Here is a 27,213-nt window from a genome sequence, read left to right as displayed (position 1 = left end):
TGTAAGTCTGTGTACCACATGCATGCCTGGTGCCCACAGGATGCCAAAAGATGGCTTTGGATCCCTTGGAAATGGAGTTAAAGACAGTTGTGAGTCACCATGTGGATGCTGGGTATCAAACCCAGATCCTCTGCAGGAGTGCCGATAACCACTGAGCCATCTCCTGGCCCCCATGTGTTTTATTTGAAAAGAAAGGCGAGGGGAGAGAAACTATTAAAATTTTAGGTTTTTTGCCCTGGGAAACTGAAAGAAAAGCATCAGCCAGCTACGATCTGGGTAAATGTACAGGAAGAAACTTGGCCGGCTCTCTGATCTGCCTCGGTATTTTGATTTGTCAGCTAACCGGAGAAAACACTGTAGACATTGGGAGTTGTATCAGTCTACTTTCCACCACCACCAAAGACACCGGAGAAAAACGGCGGTTAAGAAGGAAACGCTGGCTTGGGTTTCAGTCTGTGGTCATTAAGCTCCTTTACTTTGTGGTGAGATAGAAAGCTTGGGGGAGCATGGTAACCAAGAAGCAGAGAGAGAGAGAGAGAGAGAGAGAGAGAGAGAGAGAGAGAGAGAGAGAGAGAGAGAGAGAGAGAGGAAGGGATTGGGTGTAGTGGGTGGCTGTTTGAGCCATGCCCTGAAGCACCACCCCTGGTGAGGCAGCTGGAGCTGCTTCAGCTGCCTATGACCTTGAAGTACCTGCCCCTGGGGTGTGGCCACCGGGGACCCTTAAGACCTGGAATGCACTACGCCCTCTCTCTTGGCTACCTCGTGGTTTTGGGTGCTGAGATCTTGGACCAAGCTGTTCATAGTGGGACATAGTTCAGCTTTCCCGGACCCCATGATAAATCTCCCATGGTTGTGAGTTTATCCCCAAATAAATTCCTTTAATCATTAAATAAACTCCATAGATTAATCTCATTAGTTGGGGGCACAATCCCTGTGACCTAACTTCCTTCTCCTAGGCCCTACTTCCTCAAGGTTCTGCCATCTGCTATAGCCTCAGAGGCTGGAGACCAAGTCCTAATAACATGTGGGTTTGGGAAGGATGCATTCAGTCAGGGCAAAAGTCCAGCAGGGAACTAATAAACTCTCCTCAGCTCCCCAGGCACCAAAGACAACCTCTTGACTTCAGTCCTGGTTCTTCATAAATCATCAAGATTGTTGACTAATGAAGGAGGACCAAACAAGTCCAGCGCTTCTGCCGTGGAATGATGGGCTTTTCTTGGTCACAGAAATGCTGTCTTGGAGGAAAAAGCAATTAAAATCAGACTCCCTGAAATCCAGACTGGTATTTTGACTTGCGGTTAATTAACTGCACGCCGATTGTGTGCAAATGGAATTTTAAAATGTAATCAAAATACGTGGATGATCCCATCCCTGCCCTGCTGTGACATCATGCTGGCCATGTCATTTCCTCAGTACTGTGCTCTGTTCCTTGAAGGAAGCCACAGGAGGTCAGAACCCATTTTCCTCAACGGTGAGAGGACACAGACAGAACAATGTCTAGGCAGCTGGAATTTTCCCTCAACTCAAGGAGTAGCTGGAAACTCGGTTGCATCCAGAAGCCCTTTGGGAAAACAATGTAAGTGGTTTTGGCTGTCTGCACAACTCAGACACTCACATCAGCTGTCAGAGTCCCTTTGAGTTACTTCTCTCTAGAGCTGCCTGGGAGAAGGTGAGGCCTCCAGGGTGGCCAGAAAAACTGATACCTGTCAGGGCCTTTGCTGTTCTTTGTCTCTATGAGCCTGGCCTGGGACATGGCCATGGAATAGAGTTCGTATCGGTTAGTCTCATTATCTCCTTAACTCCCAAAGAACATATGCACACCACATACAAGCACTAGGAATTCCAAAGGAGGGCCTCACCTTCTACAGTGTCTATCAAGGATGTGGAGAAGCAGGGTGAAAGGGAAGACTGAGATGGGTGTCTGCTCCCTCCTGTTGGTTCCCATCCCTGCCATGCAGCTCACAGGCACATCCACAGTTTCCTCAGCATCCACACCAGATTTGGGAGCTGAGGAGAGGATTTGATTGGATGCATTCAGTGCAGCTTTGTGACGCTTTCCAGGACTCAGATCTCTGCTTCCCAAGTCCCTGGCTTTTCAGGAAGGAAGGAGAACGTGTCTCCAGTGTAGTCCTCTTATTTCCTGGGATCCAAATGATCCTGAGGGCCTCTGAGCTAGTGTAACACACACACACACACAGGCTCAGTGACAAATTTAGGAAGCAGGGGATGCTATTCTGGGCAGTTGGTGGGGGTGGGGTGAGGTGGGTGGTGGTGATAGTGTTTGTACTGAGTGCCAGTATTTTGATTCAGATGATCAGAAAGAACTGAGACAATCTAAGTATCAAAACATAGCCATCCGCAGGCTGGGGAAATGGTTCAGTCAGTAAAGTACGTGACACACAGACACAGGGAGCTTGAGTCCGATGCTTAGCGCTCACATAAAAAGCCAGCACAGTGGCATGCACCTACACTCTCAGTACTTGGGAGGCAGAGACCAGAGGGGGCCCACGGGGGGGGGGGGGGGGGGGGGGCTGGCCTGCTAGTCTAACTGAGCTGGTGAGCTTCAGGCTCTGTGAGAGACCCAGTCATCTCAAAAAATAAGGTAGATAGAAGCTGAAGGAGGCTCTTGGCATCAGTCTGTGGCTTACACACACACACACACACACACACACACACACACACACACACACCCCTCAACCATCCACCCGTGAGCGCTATTACCATGGGATACTATCAAAAGAGTTTATTGCAAATGACTAAGCCAATAATCTATGGTGATAATTACTACTTTTAAAAAATTCTGAGATGGTTCTGTATTTTTCCCCAAGTACCTTATCGAAAAGGCAATGCACCTTAAAGTTCATATATAGATGTAGTGTGATAATGTTTTGTGTTTATTTTCCTAAAATCGCAGTATTGGAAGTAGGCCGCAGATAAGCAAGTAGACCGCACAGGCTCCTCTGATTCCAGTTTCTCCCTAGTATGGAGTACACGCTCATCCTTAATGACAATTCTTTACTCAGGAGGCTTCCAAGACTGGCCTTTATGTTAAAAAGAGCCAGGCTCAGGGCTGGAGAGATGGCTCAGCAGTTAAGAACACTGGCTGCTCTTCCAGAAGACCAGGTCTGATGCCAGCACTCACCACATACTGACCACAGGCTGTGTGACTCCTCACCACAGCAGCCATTTTGGGACCCTTCCTGCAGGCCAAATACCTCTCCAGGTCATCTGGCCAAGCCTAACACCTCACAGGGAGGATGTAAGTGGCTTTCATCTCCTGTTCTGCATCCCCCACCCACCACTGTTTCACCCCCGCCACACACACACACACACACACACACACACACACACACACACACACACATTCCATGTAACCACTCAGGAAACTGGTCTGATCTCTGTCCTCCATTTAAGAGCTGGACATCAGTGATCCCTGCCCCACTCTTACCCTCCACTTTTGAAGCCTTGGGTCCTGTTCCAAAGTCCCCGGACTATGGCTGAGAGCCTGCTCCCTGCTAACAGGCCTGAAGAGGCTATTGGTCTAAAATCATCAGGTTTTTTGTTGTTTGTTTTGTTTTGTTTTATTTTAAAGTAAAGCAAAAGGTTTTTATTTGCATTGACTGTGCTCAGGATGGGTGGCCCCTATGTGCTGCCTCCCACCCATTTCATCTGTCCAACTCTGCTTCAGCTCACAAACAGTTTCCACAGCCCTGTCTGGATTCTTAAGGAAAGCAATACACTTCTGTGGCTATGGATGCTCCAGGTTTAGATGTAGTTCATAGGCTTCCTTCTGAACCAACTAATGTCTTATCCTACTGCTTAGGTGGACTGACTCTCTCTCTCTCTCTCTCTCTCTCTCTCTCTCTCTCTCTCTCTCTCTCTCTCTCTCTCTCTCTGTGTGTGTGTGTGTGTGTGTGTGTGTGTGTGTGTGTGTGTGTGTGTATTGAAGCTGGAATTACCATTGGTTGTGAGCCACCTGATGTGGGTTTAGGAACCAAACCCAGGTCCTCTGGAAGAGCAGCAAGCCGTCTTAATCCTGACCATCTCTCCGTCTTCTCCACTCTTACCCGAGTTTCCTTTTAAAGATGTGCTTCTCCCCGTTGGGTCCAGGCCCCCTGTGCTCTCCCTTGAGACAGCTGTGTGTCTGCTGCGCTGGCATGTCTCACAACAATGGGAGCTGTGCCTGTGCCTCTGCAGTCTGTCCCATCATCATCTTGTGTCCTAACCTTCCCACCATCCCATGACGTCACCTCAACATTCTGAACCACTGGAAAGCTTTGCCTGCTTTAAATGGCGTGAGGCTTTACAGCTCACTCCCCACCTAAGCTGACTGTCCCTGTCAAGGCTTTGGGTCCCCAGATGACATTTGTCCCACCAAGGTGCTTAGGATCCATAGCAAAAAAAACAAAACAAAACCAGAATCAGGCTGTCTGTCAAGCTGGCTCAGCATTAGTCACACAGCCTGGAGACCCAAGTTCCATCCCCAGAAGCCTCATAAAGGTGGAAGGAGAGGACTGTCTCCACAAAGTTGTCCTCTGACCCCCACATGGGCCCTGCAGCATGCATACCTTTCCCAACATGCACAGACACAGTAACAATAAATAAATAAAAACACACAGACTCTCCACCGGCTGCAGAAAACCGTACTGAGTTCTCGACTTCCTACAAATGTTTAATAAAAAACAAAAGATTGTAAGTAGCTCTTCAGAAATGAGCAACAGGGGCAGAAAGCCACTGCAGAATTAGACTACTTTTGCTTCAGTACAAAGGAAAATAAAGTCAAAATGAGGGAGAGGTTTTCTTTCCAGTCCTACCAGGGTTCAGCTGGGAGTACCAGCTGCCTCGAGGGCTGTGTTGAGAAGGATCCTAAGGCCAAGTCTGAGGTAAACAGGAAATACTTCCATGATCAATTAATGACGTAAGAGCACAACCACGGATGGCAGCAGGTGAGACACTTGTTAGCCAAACCTGTTGGGATCACAGGCATGGGCTTCAGAGTTCAAATTTGGACTCATACCTTGGGTCTGAGTTTAACACTCTGAGGTTAACACGCATTGCTTGTGCAAACAGGGAAGGCAACACCTCTAACCGAGTACCCATGCTTCCATCAACTGAGGTGCCTTTTGCAAAGACCCTGCAGTGTGCCGCTCATTGTATGTGCCCAGCGACAGGATAGCAGAAGCCTTTGTGATACCAGTTCATCAGCCCTGAAAATACTCCTCGGACTTAAAGGTGTGTTGTCGTCAATTTTACATCCTCTGTACAAATTCACAAACCGGGTCCTGGCAGAGGAGGAGGTGGGGAGCTGTCACTGATGAGCAATACAGTATTTCTGCCTGCTGATCTCTGACCCCAAAGCATACCACGGGCAGGCAGTGGGGAAGCTAAGTGGCTCCAGATTAAATTCTTAGCTTTCCCTAAAATAAGTGCAGGCTGAGTCACCCCCTTTATTCCCAGGCTCTTCTGAAAGTTGAGGATGTCATTGTCCAGAAATAGCCTTCACATTCCAACGTTAAACTGGCTCTCCAAAGGATACAAGGTCTCCAGCAGAAGAGGGTGAAGATAACTGCTGTGGGTACCAGTCCACTGGAAATGTCTCCAAAGCTTATCGATGGATGCTTATGTGGACCAATGCTCAGGATGCATGGGAGCCACCACAGAAGTCTTCTGGGATGTTAACTGCATTGACAGTGATCAGACCAGGAAGGCTCACACCTCATCCTGTCTCACAGCAGCCCCTGAGAAACCACTTCAGCTTCTACCACATATGGGACCAATATGAGTTCCTGCCTTGAACACTACTTTACCCTACTGGCCTTATTTCCCAGCAGGCTCTAGCCACAGTAGACTCCAAGACACTTCCTGACGTTCTTCTCTTCCATCTCACACCTATTGACTTAGGCCTGCTAGGAAATCTGTGAATCTCTGCGGCTCTGTGGCTCTGTGGCACGGACATGGGTCAGGGACCCAGAAGAGAAATGCAGGCATCGGGGAGGTGTGTTGGAACAGCGGGCAGCTGGAACAGAGCAGAAAGAGTGTGGGCTCTGCATGGAACCCTGCCAATCTGTGACAAACCTCCTCTCAACTGAGCCTGAGCCCCTGTGGGAATTAATACCTGCCTTGCTCATGATACCCCAGTATGATGAAAGAGAGAGAGAATTATGTCATCTAGGGACAACTGTGACCCTCTGGGGAACATTTTATTCGCTATTTATGGTAAGCTAGGAACACCCCAAGTTAAGGAAGAAAACACAGACGGTAGGGTTGTAAGTGATTGAATTCTTGTTCTGAATTCTAGTGAGGTTACCACATGTCTCAATGCTTTCAACCAGCTTGGGGTGATGTCTAATATTGGTCACAGGGGGGTCTGAGATACTGTACTGCTTTCTCCTTTCAGACAAAAGACAGAGGGGCCAGGAATGCTGAAGATCTGGGACTAAGGAAGGCCCCGGTGAAAGCAGGATGGAGGCCTGGAGCAAATGGCTCTTTCTGCACATGCTCCTGGAGTCGCTTCCCTTGGGGCCCACAGCTAGAAACAGAGCAGGGTGCAGACACAGAGTGCCTGTGAATGGCAGGGACCCAGAGACAGGGTGTATCTTATCCCCCCCAAGTCTTCACTTCCAGCTCCTCAGAAGGCAACCCACTCAGTCTTTACAGAAGAATCAAGTCAAAATTACGTCACCAGGGCAGGCTCTGAAAACAACCAGTGTCCGGATACACGGGGGAAACCTGGACACAGAGGAAGATGATGTCAAGATGACTCTGCACACCAAGGAGAGAGAGAGGCCTGGGCAGAAATCCTTCCTCACAGTCCTCAGAAGAAACCACTCCCACTGCACTCATTGATCTCAGACTTCTGGTCTCCAGAACTCACTGAAGAAAAGCAGGCAAGGGAAAGTGACAGGAAGCTAGCTAGTTTGCTTTTTTTTTTTTTTTTTTTTGCCTCCTTTTAAATGCTCTCCCTGACCCGTCCCCATCAGTGGACTACAGCACCTCCACTAGACCATGCAGCATGCAGTCATTTAAAAAAGCTGTTCTTCTGGAAAACTCTAACACGCATGCAGCTGTACCGACCTTGTATAACTGGGGCTCCAGCCGCAGCTCAGCTAACACTGCCAAGACCCTCTCTCAGAAGACTGTTCACACCTGTCCAGCTGCAGTTCCACTAACACTGCAGAGACCCTCTGTCAGAAGACTGTTAGCACCCAGCGATACCACATAGTTTGTGCACCAAGGAACCTCCAATCCAGCTAATGTCCTTTGCTTGTTTGGTTGTTTTTGTTTTTGTTTTTCGAGACAGGGTTTCTCTGTGTAGTTTTGGTGCCTGTCCTGGATCTCACTCTGTAGACCAGGCTGACCTCGAACTCACAGAGATCTGCTTAGCACTGCCTCCTGAGTGCTTGGATTAAAGGTGTGTGCCACCACAGCCCGGCACAGCTAATGTCCTTTGCTCAACCCTAAACAACAGCTTCAAAGTTCTTCCTCAGATAACATAACAGGTAACTACTGTCTGAGTTTTACATACAACATGAAATGTCTTTGCCACCCCAGGCTCTAGGCATCACCCTTTTTGAGAAATCTGTACTTTTGTAGGCAATTCTGGAAATTAAAACAACAAACAACAAACAAACAAACAAACAAACAAAAAACCCAGGGCTGGAGAGATGGCTCAGTGGTTAAGAGCACTGACTGCTCTTCCAGAGGACCCGGGTTCAGTTCCCAGCACCCACGTGGCAGCTCACAGCTGTCTGTAACTCCAGTTCCAGGGGACCTGACACCCATGGCAAAACACTAATGCACATAAAATGAAAATAAATAAATTTTAAAAAAACTTTAAAAAACCTAATACAACAAATTCAACAAGACTTAATTTTTAAAATATCTGATTATGTATATGTGTTGGGGGATATGTATATGTGAGTGCAGGTGCCCACAGAGACCACAGGCATCTTGTTCCCCTGGAGCTAGAGTTACAGGCAGTTGTGAGCTGCTGACATGGATGCTAGGATTTGAATTCAGGTCATCTGCAAGAGCTGTAAGAGCTCTTACCTGCTGAGCCATCTTTCTAGTATCCCCCATCTCCACCAAGGTTAAAAGGAACAAATCATTAAGTCTGAGAATTAACACTTCAAGGAATGAATCCCTGATAATATAAAATTGGGAAATGCAGTTCGTCTGTAGCCCTTACTTTACACATCCTTCTCCAAGGAGCTTATTTTTGATATTCCTTTATTTGAGACAGATCCTATGTATCCCAGGCTGGTCTCTAACTTACTATGTAGTTGTCTTAGTTAGGGTTTCCACTGCTGCGAAGAGACACCATGACCATGGCAACTCTTATAAAGGAAAACAGTTAATTGGGGTAACTCACTTACAGTTAAGAGGTCCAGTCCATTATCACCATGGCGGGACATGGCGGCGTGCAGGCAGACATGGTTCTGGAGAAGGAGCTGAGAGTTCTACATCTTGCAGGCAACAGGAAGTGGACTGACTGTTACACTGAGTGAAGCTTGAGCAAAAGAGACCTCAAAGCCCGCCTTCACAGTGACACAGTGACCCTTCCTCCAGCAAGTCTGCACCTCCTAATAGTGCTACTCTCTATGAGATTATGGGGGCCAATTACATTCAAACTTCCACAGTAGCCAGAGATGACCTTGAACTTCTGGTTCTTTTGCCTCCATCTCCCAAGAGCTGGGATTACAGACATTGACCACCATGCCTGATTTATGTAGTACTAGGAATTAATCACAAGGCTTTGTGCATGCCAGCAAAAGTACCAACTGAACCACATCTCTAGCCCATCAAAGGGGGTTATTTTTATCATCCAGGGGGCGCTCAGCAATGACAAAGATTATTACAATGAGGAGAAGGGGAGACCAGGGATGCTACTAGTTGTCATGTGAGCAGGGGGCAGCCCCACAGCAGAGAACGATGTGGTCTGAAATGTTAGTGGTACCTAAAGTTCAGAGGAGAAATCCTGAACTTCACTATAGGCTTCTCTTTCTCTGTGTAGCTGCTAAGAAGCAGCCCAAACAGAGTGTTTGGGGTCAGGACCTGGAAGCAGAACCCGCCCATCTACAGAGCAAACAATTTGAGTGTCCACACTGCTCTCTCCAGCATGGTCACATGTCTAGCCCAAGGCCTGTAGTTATTATGTTTTTTTGAACTTGATTTCACAACATGGCTGTCTCTCCAAACCTTGGGCAATGTGAAAATATTACAGAGACACCAAAGGCCCTGGGGAAATTTCCAAGCTGAACGATTCCAAATTGCAGCTGACCTTTCTGAATAAGGCATGGAAGGAAAGGACAAAGGAAGCGCCTGATGATTCACGGGAGCCCAAGGTGGATCGACTACCACTGGCCATCAGTGGCTTTCACTTGGTCCCACTTTATTGGCAAATCAAGGCAGTGGCTTGATGGGTTCCAGGAGGTGACAGACCCTGAGGAAAAGGGTTGGTTGGCTGGAAACCACCTCTGCTTGGCTCCTTCCTCAGACACAGAAAACATAGTTGGTGTGTTCTCTGACCTCTACTCCGACACTTCACCTTTAAAGTTCTCCAGAGGAGAAAAGTAAGCATTCTAATAAGTTCTATGGAATACAGAAAACTCACATGGAAAATCTGCAGTGCTTTTTTTCCCCTTCTGTCTTCTGTCCTTATCAGTAGAAAAAAATGTTTTGAAGTATATTGACATTTTTAGATGAGCCGAACTACTACCCAGAGGACCATGTTATCAGGTTTCCTAAAGACAAGAGGCAGTTGGCTTAGGTGACAAGGACTTCAGGGGAAATTTGCATGCCAGCTCTTTAGTAAGTATTAAGTCTCTTCTCATGGTGCCCCAAATTGGTCTCCATAATTTACAGCAAACACTTTACAGCCTCAGCCATCTCCATGGCCCCCTTAGGTTCTTTAACTAAAAGCTTTTTTACAACCTTTACTGTAATTACAGTCACAGAAGATGAGCTGCACAGAGACCAGAGATCAGCAAGTATTTTAGGCCTTAGAGGTCATTTGGACTCTGCTGTGATAACCCCATTCTGTTGGCTTCCCACAACATGGCCACATGTAACACAGAAGTAAACATGCAGGACTGTGGTCACAAAGCTTCACTGGTAGGTAATAAAATTTGAATTTCATGACACTTTTATGTGTCATGAAATATCCCTAAATTTTTTTTCAGTAATTTAAAACCGTGTAAACCTGACTTCTGAAGGGAGGCTGCTGAGTGTCTCTGATGCATGGGGGTACAGGTTATTGGCTCCTATTCTAAATAAAAAATTGCATTTTTTGTGGGGCTATAGAAATGGGTCAGCAGTTAAGAGCACTCTTTGCTCTTCCAGAAGACCTGGGTTCAGTTCCCAGCGTCCACATGGCAGCTCACAACTGTCTGTAACTCCAGTCCCAGGAATCTAATGCCCTCTTCTGTGTTGTGGAATAATCTTCTTGTACACTGTGAGTATGTGTCACTCTGATTGGTTTAATAAAAAGCCAAACAGCCAATAGCTAGGCAGGATTTTTGGGGCAGAGAGGATGCTGGAAAGAAGAAAGGAGAAGCCAGCCAGACGCTGAACAAGTCGAGCATACAGAGTGGGATTGAAGTAAAAGCCACATGGCATAACATAATAAAAAATGGATTAATTTATGTTATAAGAGCTAGTTAGAAACAAGCCTAAGCCATTGGCCAAACAAATTTCATAATTAATAATAAGTCTCCATGTCTTTTTTTTGTGTGTGTGAGCTGGCGGCCCAAAGAAAAATCTGTCTACACTTCTGGCCTTCACAGGCACCAGGTATGTAAGTGGTTCACAGAAACACATGGCTTAAGTATATTTATTATACTTAAAATAAAATAAAAATAATTCTGCATGTTAAAAGAACTGTGAGTGCCTCTGTTATTGCTGTTTTTAATTATGACAACATATTCTCTATTTCAGATTTGCTATGTAGAATGCACTGTCTCTCTTGTCTCCTTACCATTCAGAAATCACCATAGTGAAGTAGATGAGTGAAAGAGCAAGATAAATAAATCAACTATATCAGTTACTTGTCCCATCATAGCAGCTAAAAAAAAAAAAACAAAACAAAACCTGACTAACCCATCTTCAGAAAGGAACAGTTTATTTGGGCTTCCAGGGCGCACAGTCCACCATTACTGGGTGGGGATGGTGGCAGGAGGGGCAGGTGGTCGTGGCTTGAGGCTGGTGGTCACATTGCATTCATAGTCAGGGAGTAGAGAAAAATAAATGTTGGTACTCGGCTTGCTTCCTTCTCTTATTCAGTCCAGGACCCCTGCCCATGGAATGGTGCCACCAACAACTAGGGTGTGGCTTCCCACTTCAGTTAACCAAGTCTAGACACTCCCTCACAGACATCGCTGGAGACGTGTCTCCTTCTAGAGTCTACCGAGTTGACAATCAATGAATCATCACATCCACTATCACAGCATCATCAGCGTATCCAGACTAGGAACGGGGTGACTGTGACTGTGGTGTGTGAGTCATTCACTGCTCACTAGGAGGCACCATACTAATTCCACGAAGTGTAAGATCTATGGATTGCTGAAGGCTGATTGTCAATGCTGTTTTTATGGACTGCTGAAGGCTAACATTTCTTCTTTTTACTTTAAGTTTATTTTATTTCATATAGATGAGGGTTTTGCCTGCATATATGTATCTGCACCACGTGCAGGCCTGGTGCCTGCAGAGGCCAGAGGACATTGGATCATCTGGAACTGGAGTTAGAGACAGCTATGAGTACCATGTGGGTGCTGGGACCTGAACCCAGGTCTTTCTGCAAAAGCAGCTAGTGTTCTTAACTGCTGAGCCGTCTTTCCAGCCCTGAAGGCTAACATTTCAGGACTGTTTTATAACTCGGTATAACCAGTTTTCTCATTTAGCCTTTACAGTTTTCTGGTATTCAGATGTTGAGTCAGAAAAGAGGAATGGAGGAGAGCAAGGAAACACACTGATTTCTCCATCCACTTGTTCTCCTGCCCAAATATATACCAGGCCATTTCTTGTTCCTTTCTGAAAGGACATGACTGGTTTCTCATGGAATATAGATGCCTAGCTGGTGGGGGTATTTTTGTTTTTTTGCAGTGTCAAGAACTGCATCGTGAGCATTTTGCATACTGGATGGCTGCTCTAGCACTGAGATATGACCCCATTCCCTGTTATTTTATTTTTTTAAGATAAGAGTTCATTATGTAGTTCAGGCTGGCCTTGAACTCTTGATCTTCTTACATCTGCCTTTCAAGAGCTGGGATTAAAGTTTGTGCCACCATGCACAACTTCACAAAACATTTCTTGAAAGTGCATATTAACACACCAGGGGGACACACATATATTCTTTCAGCACATGTCCATGTCCTGTGACCTTCCAAATGAGCTATTTAAAATCAAAGGCATAGTCCAGGGAGAGGGCTCAGTGGGTAAAGGTACCTGCCACCAAACCTGATGACCTTTGTCTCATGCCCAGAACCCATATGAAGGAAAGAGAGAACTGATTCCCACATGTTGTCCTCTGACCTCCTCAAACACACACACACACACACACACACACACACACACACACACACACACCACAATGTAATTAAATAAATAAAGTGAAACATTCTTTTTTACTTTTCTGACAGACACCCAGATGAGGATGAGGTGGATTTTAACCCTGTCTGTGAAGATGGCACTGTGTTAAGTAGTTGGGCTTGCCAAAAGACAACCAAAAGCAGTCCAGTTAATTGTGAATTTCAGATAGACAATAAATACCGGTTACTATAGGTACACCCACTCAACACCCTATGTCTTAAAGTGCTAAAAGCAGGGACGGTACAGTGGAGGAGCCAGGAGGAAGGGGGAGGTGTTGACAAGGGAGACGCAAACATAAGTCACATGAGTCTGAGGACTGGTGTTCAAGACAACCTCACCACGACAGAAAGCTCCAGCTCTCTGTTTCAGCCCACACTCCAAGTCTTAATCTACTGGAACTCTGCACATGCAGGAGAAGGTAGGATCAAGCGAACTGCCTAGATTGTGGTTTAAACAACAATGCCTCCTGGGAGAGCTTTGGGGGAGGTCAAATTATCCTACTCTGTTCTGGCAGCTACACAAATCTATAACATATTAAATTCAGACATCAAAAAGCTGATGTCAGTTTTGCTCTCTGTTCATTAAATTCTCTTTTTTAGAGGGATTACAGTTGGGATTTCTTACAGAGAATTCCTGATTGCCCCGGCATGCTGGAGAAGGGACTGATTCCAACAGCAGCCTTGACTCTGAGCCCAGTCTGTGTGCTGTTTGTTTGCTTGTTTGTTTTTTAGTAGTGGAAAGATCCCAAAGGGCCTTTGAGTGTATGACAAACAGGCTTTTTTGTGGGTGCATCTCTCCATTCTGTCAAACAGACATACATGTCTTTATATCTCACTTAGATCTAAGCGGTAATAGCCCTCCACACCCATCCCATACACTATTGCTGCAGGATTAAATAAAATGTACTCTGAAGGGCATTCACGGAAAAGTGATGGCCCAGGATGGAGCTGAGGGTGAGTGGGATGTCATGGGGAATGGAGCTGATTAGGTCCATTTTAAAATCTTGTTATGTTTAATTTAAACCATTTAGACAGCAACAGAGGTTTTTCCAAAAGTCATACTTCGGGGTTCTCTTGTAAAGGTAGAGGACTCTAGGCTTGAACCCTATAAATTAGTCACCTGGAATTAGGAATGACTGCTTCTGTCCCCAAGAGCCTGGTCTTTCTCCTTTACCATGCTCTCAAGGGCTTGGCCATACCAGTCTAGCTCCTGCAGATATCTAGGGTTTATCCTAACGTAAAATACTCCATACAGTGCTTCCTATCCAGATAATCTGAAAATCTGGGACACTCACTTTATCTCCTCTCAAAGTAGCCACAGGGTAGAGTGACCATCTTTTGCTCAATTTTTGGACCTCCTGAATACCTGTCTCTAAAAGGGAAGGCGACCAATTAAGTTAGAATGTCCCCCCTAGGCTCATATATTTGAATGCTTGGTCCTCAGGTAATAGAACTGTTTTGGAAGGATTAGGAGGTGTGCCTTGTTAGAGAAGGTGTGTCACCAGGGATGGGCTTTGAGATTTCAAAAGCCCACAGTATTCCCAGTTAGTGCATGCGCCCTGCCTCTCTCTCCCTCTCCCCCCCCCTCTCTCTCACACACACACACACATCACACTTTGTCACTCATCGTTGTTGTCATGCCTGCTTGCTGCCAGGCTCCCCACCACAGTGGTCAACGGTCATGAACTCACCCACTGAACTGTAAGCCCCCGATAAACTGTTTCTTCTATAACTTGTCTCAGTTTGGGTTTTTATTGCTGTGAAGAGACACCATGACCATGGCAACTCTCATAAAGAAAACATTTAATTGGGATCACTTGCTTACAGTTTCAGAGGTTAAGTCCATTATCATCATGACAGGAGCTTGGCAGTGTGCAGGTAGACATGGTGCTGGCTACATCTTGACCAGAAGGCAGAAGGAAGTCAACTGACACACTGGGCTGTATCCTGAGCATAGGAAACCTCAAAGCCCGCCCCCACAGTGACACATTTCCTCCAACAAGGCCATGCCTACTCCAACAAAGCCACACCTCCTAATAGTGCCACTCCCTATGAGCTTATGCGGGCCAAATACATTCAAACTACCACAGTATTTTAGCACAGTAACTTAGAAAAGTAACTAAGACACCCACTCCACTTAAAACGATTCCTTCACTAGTTCAGGCTGCTTCCAGCTTTGGCTTAGGGAAGAGTAGAAAGCTACGACTAGCCAGAGGTAACTAGAAACATGTTAAGCAGGAAAGGTGGTAACTGAGGGATGGAAATCACTTTCACCTTGGCCTCCTCTTCTCTGTTTTCAGAGGCAATGCTTTCTCTTCATTTCCCCTCCTCAGATCCAATGTGGGTCTGATGTCCTTCATTCTCACTGCTGATAAGGCTGGGGGGAGGGTGTTTCTATAGTTGGGAGGATTCAAGAGTGTGTTCTATGCCCAGTCTTCAGGATGTTCTCATGACTCTGTACCACACTCACTCACTATTGTTAGTATGATGGAGTTTTGAAGTTTTACTTGATTCTAGCACTGGGTTTTGAACACGCATGTGTAGACTTCTATGTCTATGAATAGGTTTTACCCCGTTAAAGAGGGCAGATGTTATCAAGTCAGGGGGCAGAAACTCAGGGAAACTGCATGCCCGACTCCATGCCACTCAGTCAAGAGCCACCTTTCTTAAGTCCCAGCCTCACTGTCTTGTCACGTGTGGAACCCACACGTTATCACAGCTACCCAAAGCCTGAAGACCTGACTGGTAGTTATCGGCCTCAACGTTGTCCACTTCTGCACTCAAATCCACAAAAAGGAAGGAAAGAGAGAAAAAGAAGCCCCCCCCCCTCTGCCTTTGCCCACTGGGTTAAGCTTTCAAGCATACGTTTTTCTCTTAAGAATAACATTTTTTTGGTAACCCTCAAAGTTTTACATTTCAGCCCTGGACTTAAAAATAAAAGGAATACTTATGTGACTGGTTATAATTTAGCAGGAGGGGGGTGGGGGGAAGAGGGTTCCCACCCCCACCTAGAATAGTAAATAAACCAGTAAAAAGGCTATTCAATTTTCCAGCAAGTGGGGAGGGGGCAGGTTTTCCAGATGCCTTGAAGACATTTAGTCAAACACAGAAGGTCAGGCTGGAGGGCCCTCAGGGTAACGAGACCATCTGCAGCAGGGGAAGTGAGGAACAGAAAGATGGACTTTTTGCTGCCATGTTAGGCATTGCCCCCACCCCATGCCTTTCTTCTAGCTTATGAGATGCTACAGGCACCGAAACTCAAGTGCTGTGCAAACAGGCTGTTCTCTGTCTTCCATGTCTTTCATTCTGTGTATATACGTGGATGCATGCTCACAAGTATATGCGTGTTCACAAGTGTGTGTGTGTGTGTGTGTGTGTGTGTGTGTGTGTGTGTGTGTAGGTGATTGTCAAAGGATAACTTTGGCTGTCATTCTCCAGGTGCTATCTATCACCTTTATTTTTATTTTTATTTTATTTTATTTCATTTTTGAGACAGGGTCCCTCATTGGTCTGGAGCTCATTAACTAGGTAAGACTTTCTATCCAGTGAGCCCTAGGGATCTGCCTGTCTCTGCCCCTCCAGTTCTGGGATTACAAGTCTCACCACATCCAGCTTTTCCCCATAGGTTCTGAGGATCGAATCCAGGTCCTTGTGTGTGTAAGCGAGGTGCTTTACAGACTGACCCATGTCTCCATCGCCTGCCATTCTGTGTGTGCCTCTGTTTAGTAATCCTTATGAACACAGGACCGCTGGAAAACACAGAGGTAATGATTAACCCCGGACACACACAGCTGGGACATGTGCCTCCTCACATCAACCTCTGCTCCACTGGCCTTTCTGGCTGAAATCAGACTCATGTGTGTGGTATTCCCAAGCTCAGAGCATGCCTGAGAGACCTTTTGTCCAGCCAGCGCCCTGTGCTCTGTGGCCTGTCACCCACAGTCTGCCCTTGTCCTCCTCTCAGGCTCCATGCAACACAGGGCAGCTTCTGTGCTTTGTGTTATGTGACAAATAGAGACTGGGTAAGTGAATTCCTCCAGAAATGAAGAGCTGGCTCAGACAATGGATGTCCCTACAAATAGGGACACCTGGATGGCATCCTTGGGAGAATAAAATCCTTTTGGATACACCAACGACAAGCCATACTTGTGTGCACGCAAGCATACGCGCACACACTCACGCAGGCTGGAGAGAATCCTTAACTACCAGGAAGTCATGCACATCAGCTGCTGCTCATCCTGACTTCCTACTGGAGTCACCACAGGTGAAGCAGCTGCTTTGAACCCACTGAAGGAGGCCCTGTGATTGGCTAGTTCGCAGTGGGCTATCTGCACCTATAGATAACATCACCACATCGTGGACTTCTCTCCAAGGGCCTCCCAGGGCTACTGGCAGTAGAGCTAGTTACTAGGTGTGGTTTACGCGTGCATGTGACAAGGTGCTTGCTTATTCCAGAGGTTGACTTCTGATATTTTTTTGTCACTCGTCACCTTAGTTTCTGAGGCAGTCTCTTCACTAAACCTGAAGCTCCCCACTTCAATTAGACTGCCTTGCCAGCACCGGAAGAGTGCCTCCGCCCACCCCACCCCACCCTTGCACTGGGGTTACAGTCCAATCCACCATGCCTGGTTTTGATGTGGGGGGTCAGGGATCTGAAGACAGGTCCCGGTGTTTGCACAACAGACACTTTACCAACTGAGCTACCATCTCCCTAGCCCTCGAAATCTCCTTTACTGAATCTCTTGTCTTCGCTGAGCCACCCTGAGAAAGCTTCCTCAAGGGAATTGTAGAGGGCATAGTTTGGGTCGGCCCAATCCTGTGCAAACCTCAGCATGAGTAAAGACACCAACGCTCTCGGCCCAGCCCGGTTCCTTGCAGACCCCTGGATTGCAGACAATCCAGGCACCACCCCTCACCTCAGCCAAGTCATCCATCTAACCCCAAGACAGTCTCCTAAAAGTTGTCTTCAAGTGATGAACAGAATTTTTACTTAAGTAGAACTAAGCAAGTACTCAAGGTAAACGATGGCTTCTCCCCACAAATCCTCAAACTCTAAAGGTCAACCGCAGAAACTAGCGAATTAACCACTAAGTCCCATCCCCAGAATAGGCCTTCTCTTGGTCAGGTACCTGATGTGTGATCCACCAGCACCATCTTCACCTGGGGCTGTTTTAAGTTCTTGCTCAACAAGACTGAATTTGTGTTTGGTGTTTTTAACACTCAAGCATGCCATGATGAGCACATGCCATGTATCAAGACTCAGACCGTCATCTGTCTTTACTATTGATCTTCTCCAGCTTGAGCGATGGTTTTCAAAGTGTCTTCCCCAGAACAGCAGCTGCAGCTGGAAACAGCTGGGAACTTGCTAGAAAAGCAAATTCTTCTGTCTCCTTCCCATGTCCACTCATTCAGACTCTGTGGGAGTGGGGAGCATCAGTCTGTGCTTTAAGGACATCTCCGGTTGATCCTAAAAGGAATGTGCATGCTATTCTATACTACGCAGGGTGCATGCATGTGCATGTGCGCACATGTGCATGTATATGTGTGCATGCACGCACACACACACACACACACACACACACACACACACACACACAGAGACTATCAAAATCTGTCACTGCTGTTCTAAGTGCTTTGGCCAGCCGTGGCTCCCTGTACCATTACCTGAAGCTGATAATAACTTAGGATCATCTGGAACATCCGGAAGTGAGGCAGACTCAGATTCGCACAGCTGACTTAACATGTCAGATTTGCATATCTTAGGTAAATGTTCTTTAAGATTCTTCTATAATAACAGGGTCTTCAAGGTTGTTAAGTTAGAAAGCAGCCGTCTTCCCACATGTAAACACTCTGACTTACAATCCTATCCACAATTTCAAGGGGCTCAACCTGGTATCAAAACTATAGCAAAAGGGTATTGTTTTTCATGAATCCAAACATCAGGATACAAAAGCCATCAATCCTTAAGGAAAATACAATCTGATTTTGCAACCTTATGAATGACCTGGGAGAGTATCTAGAGGACTTGCTTTACAGCCTCCATATGTATGAAATTCAGCTAAACCAGTGCATATAGAAAGCAAACTGTAAAGTTCAAAGCCCTACCCATCTAAAGGTCACAAAATGCCAACCTGTTGACCAAAAGGAATGGCACGTGACCACAAACCTTTTCAGTGCTTAAACTCATTCATATTCTTTGTTTAAATTGGAGGCCCTATGCTTAAACATCAGTTTTCTGGCTTCTCTTGGAAACGAGTTGCTGTAGTAACATAGGACCCATGTTCTCACACAGCGTAAATCACCTGCATCTTCACCGCTCCGTGACACCTGCTCCGTAGGGTCCCGACTTTCCCTGATTCAGGTTGCACACTTGCTCCTGCAATCCACTGAGCTCACAGCTACAAAAGATCCTCATCATGGGGGCTGGAGAGACGGCTCAGTGGCTAAAAGCACTTGCTGGATGAGCATGAGAACCTGAGTTCGAATCCCAGGACACACACAAAAAGCCAGGTGTGGTTTCACACAGGCCTAGAACCCTGGTGCTGTGGCAGCAGAGACAGGAGGGTTGCCAGGGCTCGCTGGCCTCAGGCCTACCTCCAGGTTCTGAAAGAGACCCTGTCTCAAAGGCATAAGGTGGGGAGTACAGAGCAGAGCAGCCAGTTCCCCCCCCCCCCCCGCCCCCGCCCCAGTCATTACTGCTGCCGGCCTACACTGAGAACTCTACGCAGATAGCACGTTTACCCACAATTTCCTAATTTGGCAAAAATGTTGAAGTTGACAGAACTGTCCCTTTGTGACTCTTTTCTATTTCAAGATACACGGGTTGTTTATTTACTGTAAATAGAAACCTTCTGGGCATGCTCACTGGATGTCTGCTCTGAGCGCATCTGAAGAAATTTCCCAAATCATCCTGACAGTACTCCACGATGAGGAGTCTATCCTTACCCCCATCTCACAGATGAGGAAACCAAGGGACAAGGACATTGTGCAGATACTAATGAGAAAACTCGAACCTGAGCCCAGAGCCCCTGCTCCTAACTACCCTACCAAACTATGCAAGGCCCTGGCAGCCTTCGAGAGCCCTGTCCTACGCGTCATGCCCATGTGTCATCTCAGCCCGAGTCACGTCACATGAGGTCATTGTAATGAGTACCTGTTCCACCTATGACCTCGAGGTACCAGCCCCTAGAGCGTGGCCTCGGGGCTAGCTTAAGACGTATGCCTCGTTCTTCTCTCCCTCGTGGGCTTGAGCGGTGGGGACTGACTCAGGCGGCAGAAGCAGCGTGGGACAGATCATCAGCCTTCCAGGACTCTGTGATGGAATTGCCATATCCTGTTTAGTGAGTTGTTTTCCCCAATATAATTTCTAAATAAATAGTTCCAACATCAGTATCTGTGGATTAGCTCAACAGGTCATGACTACCAGACTGCTCCCAATATCCCCCCCCAAACGAATCAGTGATGATATGGGAGTAGTTCCAAAGACCAACCGCAGTGGTCCCCCAAAGTACTGGATAGCTCCTATAGAAAGGTGGGTGTGCCTGCACTGTTAGATATGGCCATTCATAACCCATAACCCCCATTGCTTGACTTTTTAGAAAGTGCTGCCAGGCGGTGGTGGTGCACACCTTTAATCCTAGCACTCGGGAGGCAGAGCCAGGCGGATCTCTGTGAGTTCGAGGCCAGCCTGGTCTACAGAGTAAGATCCAGGACAGGCACCAAAACTACACAGAGAAGAGAAACCCTGTCTCGAAAAAAACCAAAAAAAAAAAAAAAAAAAAAAAAAAAAAAAAAAAGTGCTAAGTACTCTGCTTTTCACAGCACTTTAAAGTTTGGAGAACAGCTGCTCCTTGTCCTAGGAGGCTCAAGCCCTAAAATTCCCAGATACAAATAACTATCCAGAGAGTTCTGTGACCCTTACACATGCTTGTGTAAGGCTCCCTCAGCACACTCAGGGCCTGTAATGACCCTAAAAGGTCCCAAAGTGACACCTATTCACCGGGCAGCCTTGCAAACTCAAGCCAGGGCAAACCCTTCCTCTCCCTGATAACCTTACTAAATGATTCTTAGGCCCTGACTTGGAGTTTCAAGGGCAGGGTGCGGTGTCATCTCTGTCTCCGAGATGGAAGTAGATAACAGATAAATGCCCCAGATTCTTAATTCTCCAGTTCTTTGTCAACTCACCAGTGACACAGGTCCACAAGGGCTGTGTATGTTAGAATCAGTGTTGGTTACTAAACGGTTGAACTTTGGGTCTCTAACACCTCCGGATCCCTGACTTGGGATGCCAGGGTGAGTCATATGTAAATCCAAGCAAGGACTTTTCTGCAGCTTAGGCAGAGCAACCTCAGTGGCAAGACTCAACTGGAGGCTGGTGGAGGCTCCCATTGAACTTAAACCTCAGAGACGTAGCACTTGAAGGAAAGTCAGGGCATAAAAGGCTGAATCTGAGGAAAAACCAACCAATATTTCCTCTAGGCCTACTTAGGACCAAGAGTGGGAGCAGGTGGAAGCCATCGACACACTAACTGAACCTGTGGCCAGATAAAAAGGAAGACTAGGTGGTGGAGGATGGGCGGGGGGGAAGAGGGTGGAAGAGAGAGAGGCTACTCAGAGAAAGATACAGAGACAGAAACAGAGTGCATGGAAAGCCAGAAAGAGGCAGGGGAGGGAAGGAGGGAGGGAGGGAGGGAGGGAGGGAGGGAGGGAGGGAGGGAGGGAGGAAAGGAGAGAGGGAGATTCAAAGAAAGGAAGGACCAAGAGAGAGGAATGGAAGGATGGAATGAGAACAGGGGAGAAGAGAGGGAGAGAGAGAGAAGGAGAGGAGAGGGAGAGGGAGAGGGAGAGGGAGAGGGAGAGGAGAGAGAGAGAGAGAGAGAGAGAGAGAGAGAGAGAGAGAGAGAGAGATTAAGCAAGATCTCAAGATCTCAGAGGGTCCTGATTTGACAAGGCATAGCCAAGCCTGTGTACCTCCAAGCCCACCACCCTCCTCCCAGCCTGGGAGGATCCAGGCTGGATATGCCATTGACACTAGAAATTAGGCAACAGGAGAGACCGGTTTCCCCGAGCTCTTCCGCACCGCACTGTGTGGGTCTGGATGCTCCACTGTGCGGAGGAGAGAGTGAGACTCCACAGGTCGGACTGAATGCAGCACAGAGACCGTTTGTGTGAGTTCTGAGCTTGTGCGCAAGTGCAAAGGGGGATTTGTATCATTCCACAGAGTGGGTTCCTAATACGGGACAAAACTCCACAAAGACAACGGTAGGTTAGATTAGCATTCTATATTTCAGCCCACATTGATACAGTTATGTTTCAGGCCTTTTCCATGGGACACTTGGGGTTTTTACCCAAGACAGCCTCTATAACGTTTAGTCATTTTGACTCATGCCCAAGGAAAGCTATCTCCCCCCTTGGATATGGAAACAGAACAACACCCTCCCCCCAAGTCAGTTTCCATTGAGACCGAGCAGCTTCTTCCCCAAGAGAATGTTACTCACTGGGTTAGAGTTTATATTGGGATTTTCCACGCTCTGGACCCGGCTTGGAAGAGTTTTCGAAGGATAGAGGTCTCCTGGTTTACTCAAGTTTTTCCAATGCTACACCTTCTGCTGCTGTGTGAGGGCCTCACACCGAGGCTGTAGACCACTGCACAGTGCCCCCGTGAGAAAAGATGAGGTACTGCAGCCATCTTCCATGGCAGTTCATGGCCTGTGGGCTGAAACCCTGATTTTGGCACTGTTTAAAGTTCCAACAGTTTTCTCACTGGCCATCTCTAAAATGGTTTAGGAGAGTAATGTCTACTTTTTAAACTTCCTGCTAGAATTAAGTGAAATCATGTATATTAACAGGATTTCATGAGGAGCTGGAGAGATGGATCAGCAGTTAAGAGTCCTTTCTGTTGTTGCAGGGGACCCAGGTTCAGTGCCCGGCATCCACATCAGGCAGGACTCAACCACTTGTAACTCCACTTCCAAGAGACCCAACTGCCTCTGGACGCCTCAGGCCCCTACAGTCACATGTTACACATAAACTTACACATATACATATAAGTAAAATTAATACATTTATAAAAGCATGTCATGGCAGCTGGGAAGATGGCTCAGAGGGTAAGGTACTGACTGTGCGTGGAGCCCTGAGTTCAGAGTCCTAGCATCCATGTTAAAAGCCAAGCATGGAGGCACATGTCTATATTTCAGTGCCGGGGCCAGAGACAGGCAGATCTTGGGCCTGGCTGACCAGTCTAGCAAAACGAGCGCTCTAGGTTCGGTGAGAAATTCTGTCTCAGAAAACACATAGAAACAAGAGGAAGATACCCAACATCTGCCTCTGACCTCTACACACAATGGCAAAGGCTACTGCATCTGTACACACACACACACACATACACCACACACACACACACACACACACACACACACACACACACCAGTCTTTCATGTTCTTACTGCCAGCTACTGACTTAACTTCTCGCTTTTGCCTTTCTCTTCTCCACAGTAATTGTTCCAAAGAAATAGTAAGCAAACAAAAACAAATAAATGCCCATGGCCATCGGGAAGGTTATGATGTTAGTAATGTCTATGTTATTTTATCCAACCTCTAAGCCTTGTTCAAGTGGGCCTTGGGGCCCAGAAGTGGAGGGCGCTCGCATGCCTTGAGACTGTTTTCCATGTCCTACACTTGAGATCGTGGACACTGTCCTGCTTGTAACTCACAGCAATTGTTCACATGCTCTCCCAATTCTTGGCTATGAGCAGCTTTGTGCTAAATCGAAGACAACACTTAACCCAAGGCCTTGCTGAAGGTACAATGTTTAATAAATGGGAATCCTTGTATCATTTTTCCTCACTTACTATGTTGCCTGAAGCATTTTGTTGGTTCTAAAGGTATAGTTGTGGGAGAATCTTCAGAGAGGAAAGACCCAAGGAGGAGGAAAGATGCTTTCAAAAGATGGAGTTGATCTTCTTTTGAAAGGATGTGAGAGCCTTCTTTTCTCATTGATTGGTCTCTGGGCTGACTTAGCAGACACAGTTGAGGCACTGTAGCCACTTAGTAATTCACACTGGGTGATTCCCACCCACGATCCTGCAACAGATATCCCAGGTCACCGGACACCTGACCTTTCAAACATTAAGCTTGAGGCCGGGAGTGGAGGCACACACCTTTAATCCCAGCACTCAGGAGGCTCTGACAGGTGGATGTCTGTGAATTAAAGGTCAATCTGGTCTACATAGTGTGTTCCAGGCCAGCCAGGGCTACATAGTGAGACACACACACCCTTTTCAAATCAAGCATGCAAGTGCACTTCGAAATGGTAGTTGTCAGCACTGGTGATACCTAGGAGAGAGACACTCCACAGAAACCTGTGGAATGAGCAGATGAATGGACCCTCAGGTCCCAATCCCTGCTGCGGAAGAAGTGACCCTGGTTAGAACTGACCTCCCTCAGAGTTGAAAAGGAAAACAGCTGTCCCCTGCTCTCCCAGCTGTGTAGATGAGCTGAGGGCTCTGCTTGAACATCATTCCATGGCAACTGTGGGCCAAAGTGCCTCACCTCCCTAGTCTTCAAAGGTAGCCCACGAGATAATCTCCTGGGCCCAGTTTATAAAGGAAAAAAATTGAGGCTCAGACTGAAGACTGAGCAAGACCTAGGAACCCAAGTAGGTGAAGATGTGAAGGATCTTCTCTTCCCTTTTATCTCCAGAGGGACTTCAGGCATGATAGGGTCTAGGGAAGGACTATAAGCATCTCAGAGCCCCCTGAGAATTCTGGGAAAGTGGCCAAGAGAGGCAAGGTTTGCTGAATCTGGGAAGTGTGGACTAAGCCAAAATGTGGCATAAAATTATATGCTGATTGTAGCCACAAAGTCTACTCTGTTCTCTTCTGTTTCTTAACACCCCCCACTCTCTCTCACACACATACACACAGAGTGATAACACTGACAAATTTCCCCAACACAGATTTTTGCTGACGTTAACTCCCCTCCATCCCCAAACTCCTCAACAATTCCTCAGGTCCACGGGGTGAACTCAGTGTCGTGGGTGGGTATTTATCTTCTTATCTACTCAAGAGAACCCTGAGGGTACCCCTAGATCTTTCTTGAAAATCACTTTGGCTATGGCTGAGATTACTCCAGCCCCCTTGGAAGGGGTGACCCTGGTGTTAGCTACTGTTGGCACTGTGCTCAGAAAGCAAGTCCTTTCATGGAGTCAGCTGTCCCCCAGGCATCCGGGGACACCGGTCATACAGAGGCAAGAAAATGCGACAACTGTTGCCAACAACCAGCAGCAGCAGCCCATGGGAGCGGCTGAGTTCTCCGGAGCAGACACTTGTCCACAGTTGAAGCAGCCCATTATTCAGTTACACAAAACACCCACCAGCTCCATGGCACCATTTGTAGCAGATTCAAGACAGGCTGCCACATTGGCTTGACACTGACTTCAGAATCCATGAGCAACTTTATTAACCACCCAAACGCCCATGCACTGCATGGAAAAGGGAAGAAAAGAGCAAACAGCCCCCCTAAGTTCAAGGACCAACTCCAAAGACAGCCTCAGAGGCCAATCATGATATTTCACCATGACCCACGCACAGCGTTCTCCTTCTGGGCATAGCCTTTCAGATTAGAATAGTTTGAGAAAGGGGGTCTCTGAGCTACTGAGCCTACATTAGGCCTGCATGCATTTTCCCTAGGAAGACTCCATCCAAAGGCGTTTGAAAACACTTTCGTACATACATCGCTTCCAAACCATTACACAGTATTTCTCCAACAAATTTATGTGTTTCCAGGGAACTCCCGGAGTACAGGGGAAAAAGTACTTAGGTGAAAGAATGTCTGGAGGTTCTTTCATGCCAGCATTCTAGCAGACCTCCTTTAATTTGCTATTATTTCATAGAGCGCCAGTAACCATTCCCTCATCTGCAAAGGAAATATATAATCCAGCTGTGGTGGCTCCACTGAAAACCACATCTGTGGAACACTGGCAGAGCTGGCGAGGCCTCTCCAATCCAGGCAGCGTGAGACAGCTCTTGTCTGAACCCGGGATGCACATGGTATGGTGCTCTGAAAGTGCAGAACTTTGCCAAAGCCGGATGCTCCTTTGTATGCCGAACCAACGGTTTTCAGATAATCCCCACCCATAAGAATGAGACACTCCTGAAATATCACTCCCAAGCCCCAGCTGTAAGAAGCCCCTGCCCTCTTGAGGGTGGTGGCCTGTGCCAGAGTCCTTGCTAATGTCAAACAGGGGAAGGAAACCCTTCACTCCTGGTTTCTGGGGGAGGTTGTACCAGGCAGTTGGCTGGCTGGGTAGCTGGCAAGGCAGAGGGAGATAGCCACTGTGGGGTCGTCATTCTCTCCCTTCTCCGGCCAATGTACTTCTGGGCACTGGGTGATAATATTCCAGGAGTCCCCCGCAACACACACACACACACACACACACACACACACACACACACACACACACACGCACTCCCCCCTCTCTGTTTAGTCTATCCCTGAAGCGCGGCAGCAAGCCTCTTATTTCTAAGCCAATTTTCCATGTTCAAATCTTCCTAGTCCCAAGTGCGCCCCAGGGGTTTAGTCTACAGACATATAAAGGCAAAAGGCAGCGTCGCCAAACCTGGGCAGACTTTCACCCCAGCACAGGGCCTGCGGCTACCAGGCTGGCATGTTGCTGGCCTTGAGCCCACTGGTCCCCGTCCACCCCAGACAATAGAGCAAGAAAATGAAATGAAAAGTGGACTTACTGCTATGGCTTGCAGCCTCTCCTTGTGCAGTTCCGCCTCTGCCATCCTGGAGAAGGGCACACGGGCAGGGGAAGAAGGAAGAAAAACAAAACACACACTGTAGTCACTCAAGGAGATGGAAGGGCACTCGTGGGGGGCTCAACGACCCCGGGGACAGCCGAGGGGCGTGTGGGGTCCGCTCCCGGGGGGCGGGCAAAGCTGTGCGCAAGGCTGGCTCAGAGCTCAGCCCGGGTCTCCGCCGGCACCGCCGCCTGGCTGCGCCCCAGCGCGCCGCCGCGAACTGCAAGATCCCGGGCTCTACCGCCACCGCTACCACCGGCCGCGCCAGCCAGCCGGGGACGTGGGCCGCCGGCAGCCTCCCGGAGAGCGCGCTCGGCCGCGCTAGGTCCCCGCCCTGACGTCTCCGCGCCTCGCTCCGCCCCTGGGGTGTGGGGGACTCGTGGCCGCCGCTGTCGCTCGCGAGTGGGGCACCTGGAGCGCCGGTGATAAGCGAGCTGGGGGGCTGGGGGTGGGGGGCGCACAGCTGGTGCGCCTCGGTGGCCAAGCGCGTTGCGCTCAGGGTCCAGACAAGACCAGGCGGCGCCTCTCCTCTGAGCAGAGATGCCAGCAGAAGGGGCCTTTGGCAGAATGCGGGCCCCAGCACGTGTCCTTACATGCCGACTGCGGCCACCCAGTATCCCCAGCGCCTTCTAGCTGGCTCCAGATGCTTGGGCTCCACGTGGGGACATTTCCAACAAATAAATGCTGTCTTGTTCATGTGCTTCGGACGGCAGGGCCCTCGAGGGCAGGGTTTATCACCAGATAGGCCACCCTTCTAGTGACACACCAACTCTGGACAGCTCTGAGTTTGAAGCCCTGGGTGCCTTCCTGGACAACTAAGTCAC

General features: G+C 47.8%; 1 protein-coding gene across 5 annotated transcripts in view; it reads right to left on the bottom strand.

Annotated features, from left to right (window-relative positions):
• The window catches only part of Palm2akap2 (PALM2 and AKAP2 fusion), a 339,394-nt gene extending 312,832 nt beyond the window's left edge, over nucleotides 1-26,562 (bottom strand). The window contains exon 1 of one of the 5 annotated variants that reach the window (XM_059254391.1): nucleotides 26,330-26,562. In XM_059254391.1, the coding sequence (XP_059110374.1) occupies nucleotides 26,330-26,374 (45 nt within the window). In that variant the 5' untranslated portion in view covers nucleotides 26,375-26,562. The remainder of the gene's footprint in view (nucleotides 1-26,329) is intronic. The other 4 variants (XM_059254389.1, XM_059254390.1, XM_059254392.1 and 1 more) reach the window with 4 other exon arrangements.
• Between the last annotated feature and the right edge of the window lie 651 nt (nucleotides 26,563-27,213).

This window comes from Peromyscus eremicus, chromosome 2, assembly GCF_949786415.1.
Source record: "Peromyscus eremicus chromosome 2, PerEre_H2_v1, whole genome shotgun sequence".
Lineage (NCBI taxonomy): Eukaryota > Metazoa > Chordata > Mammalia > Rodentia > Cricetidae > Peromyscus > Peromyscus eremicus.
This window is presented reverse-complemented; position numbering and strand designations above follow the sequence as displayed.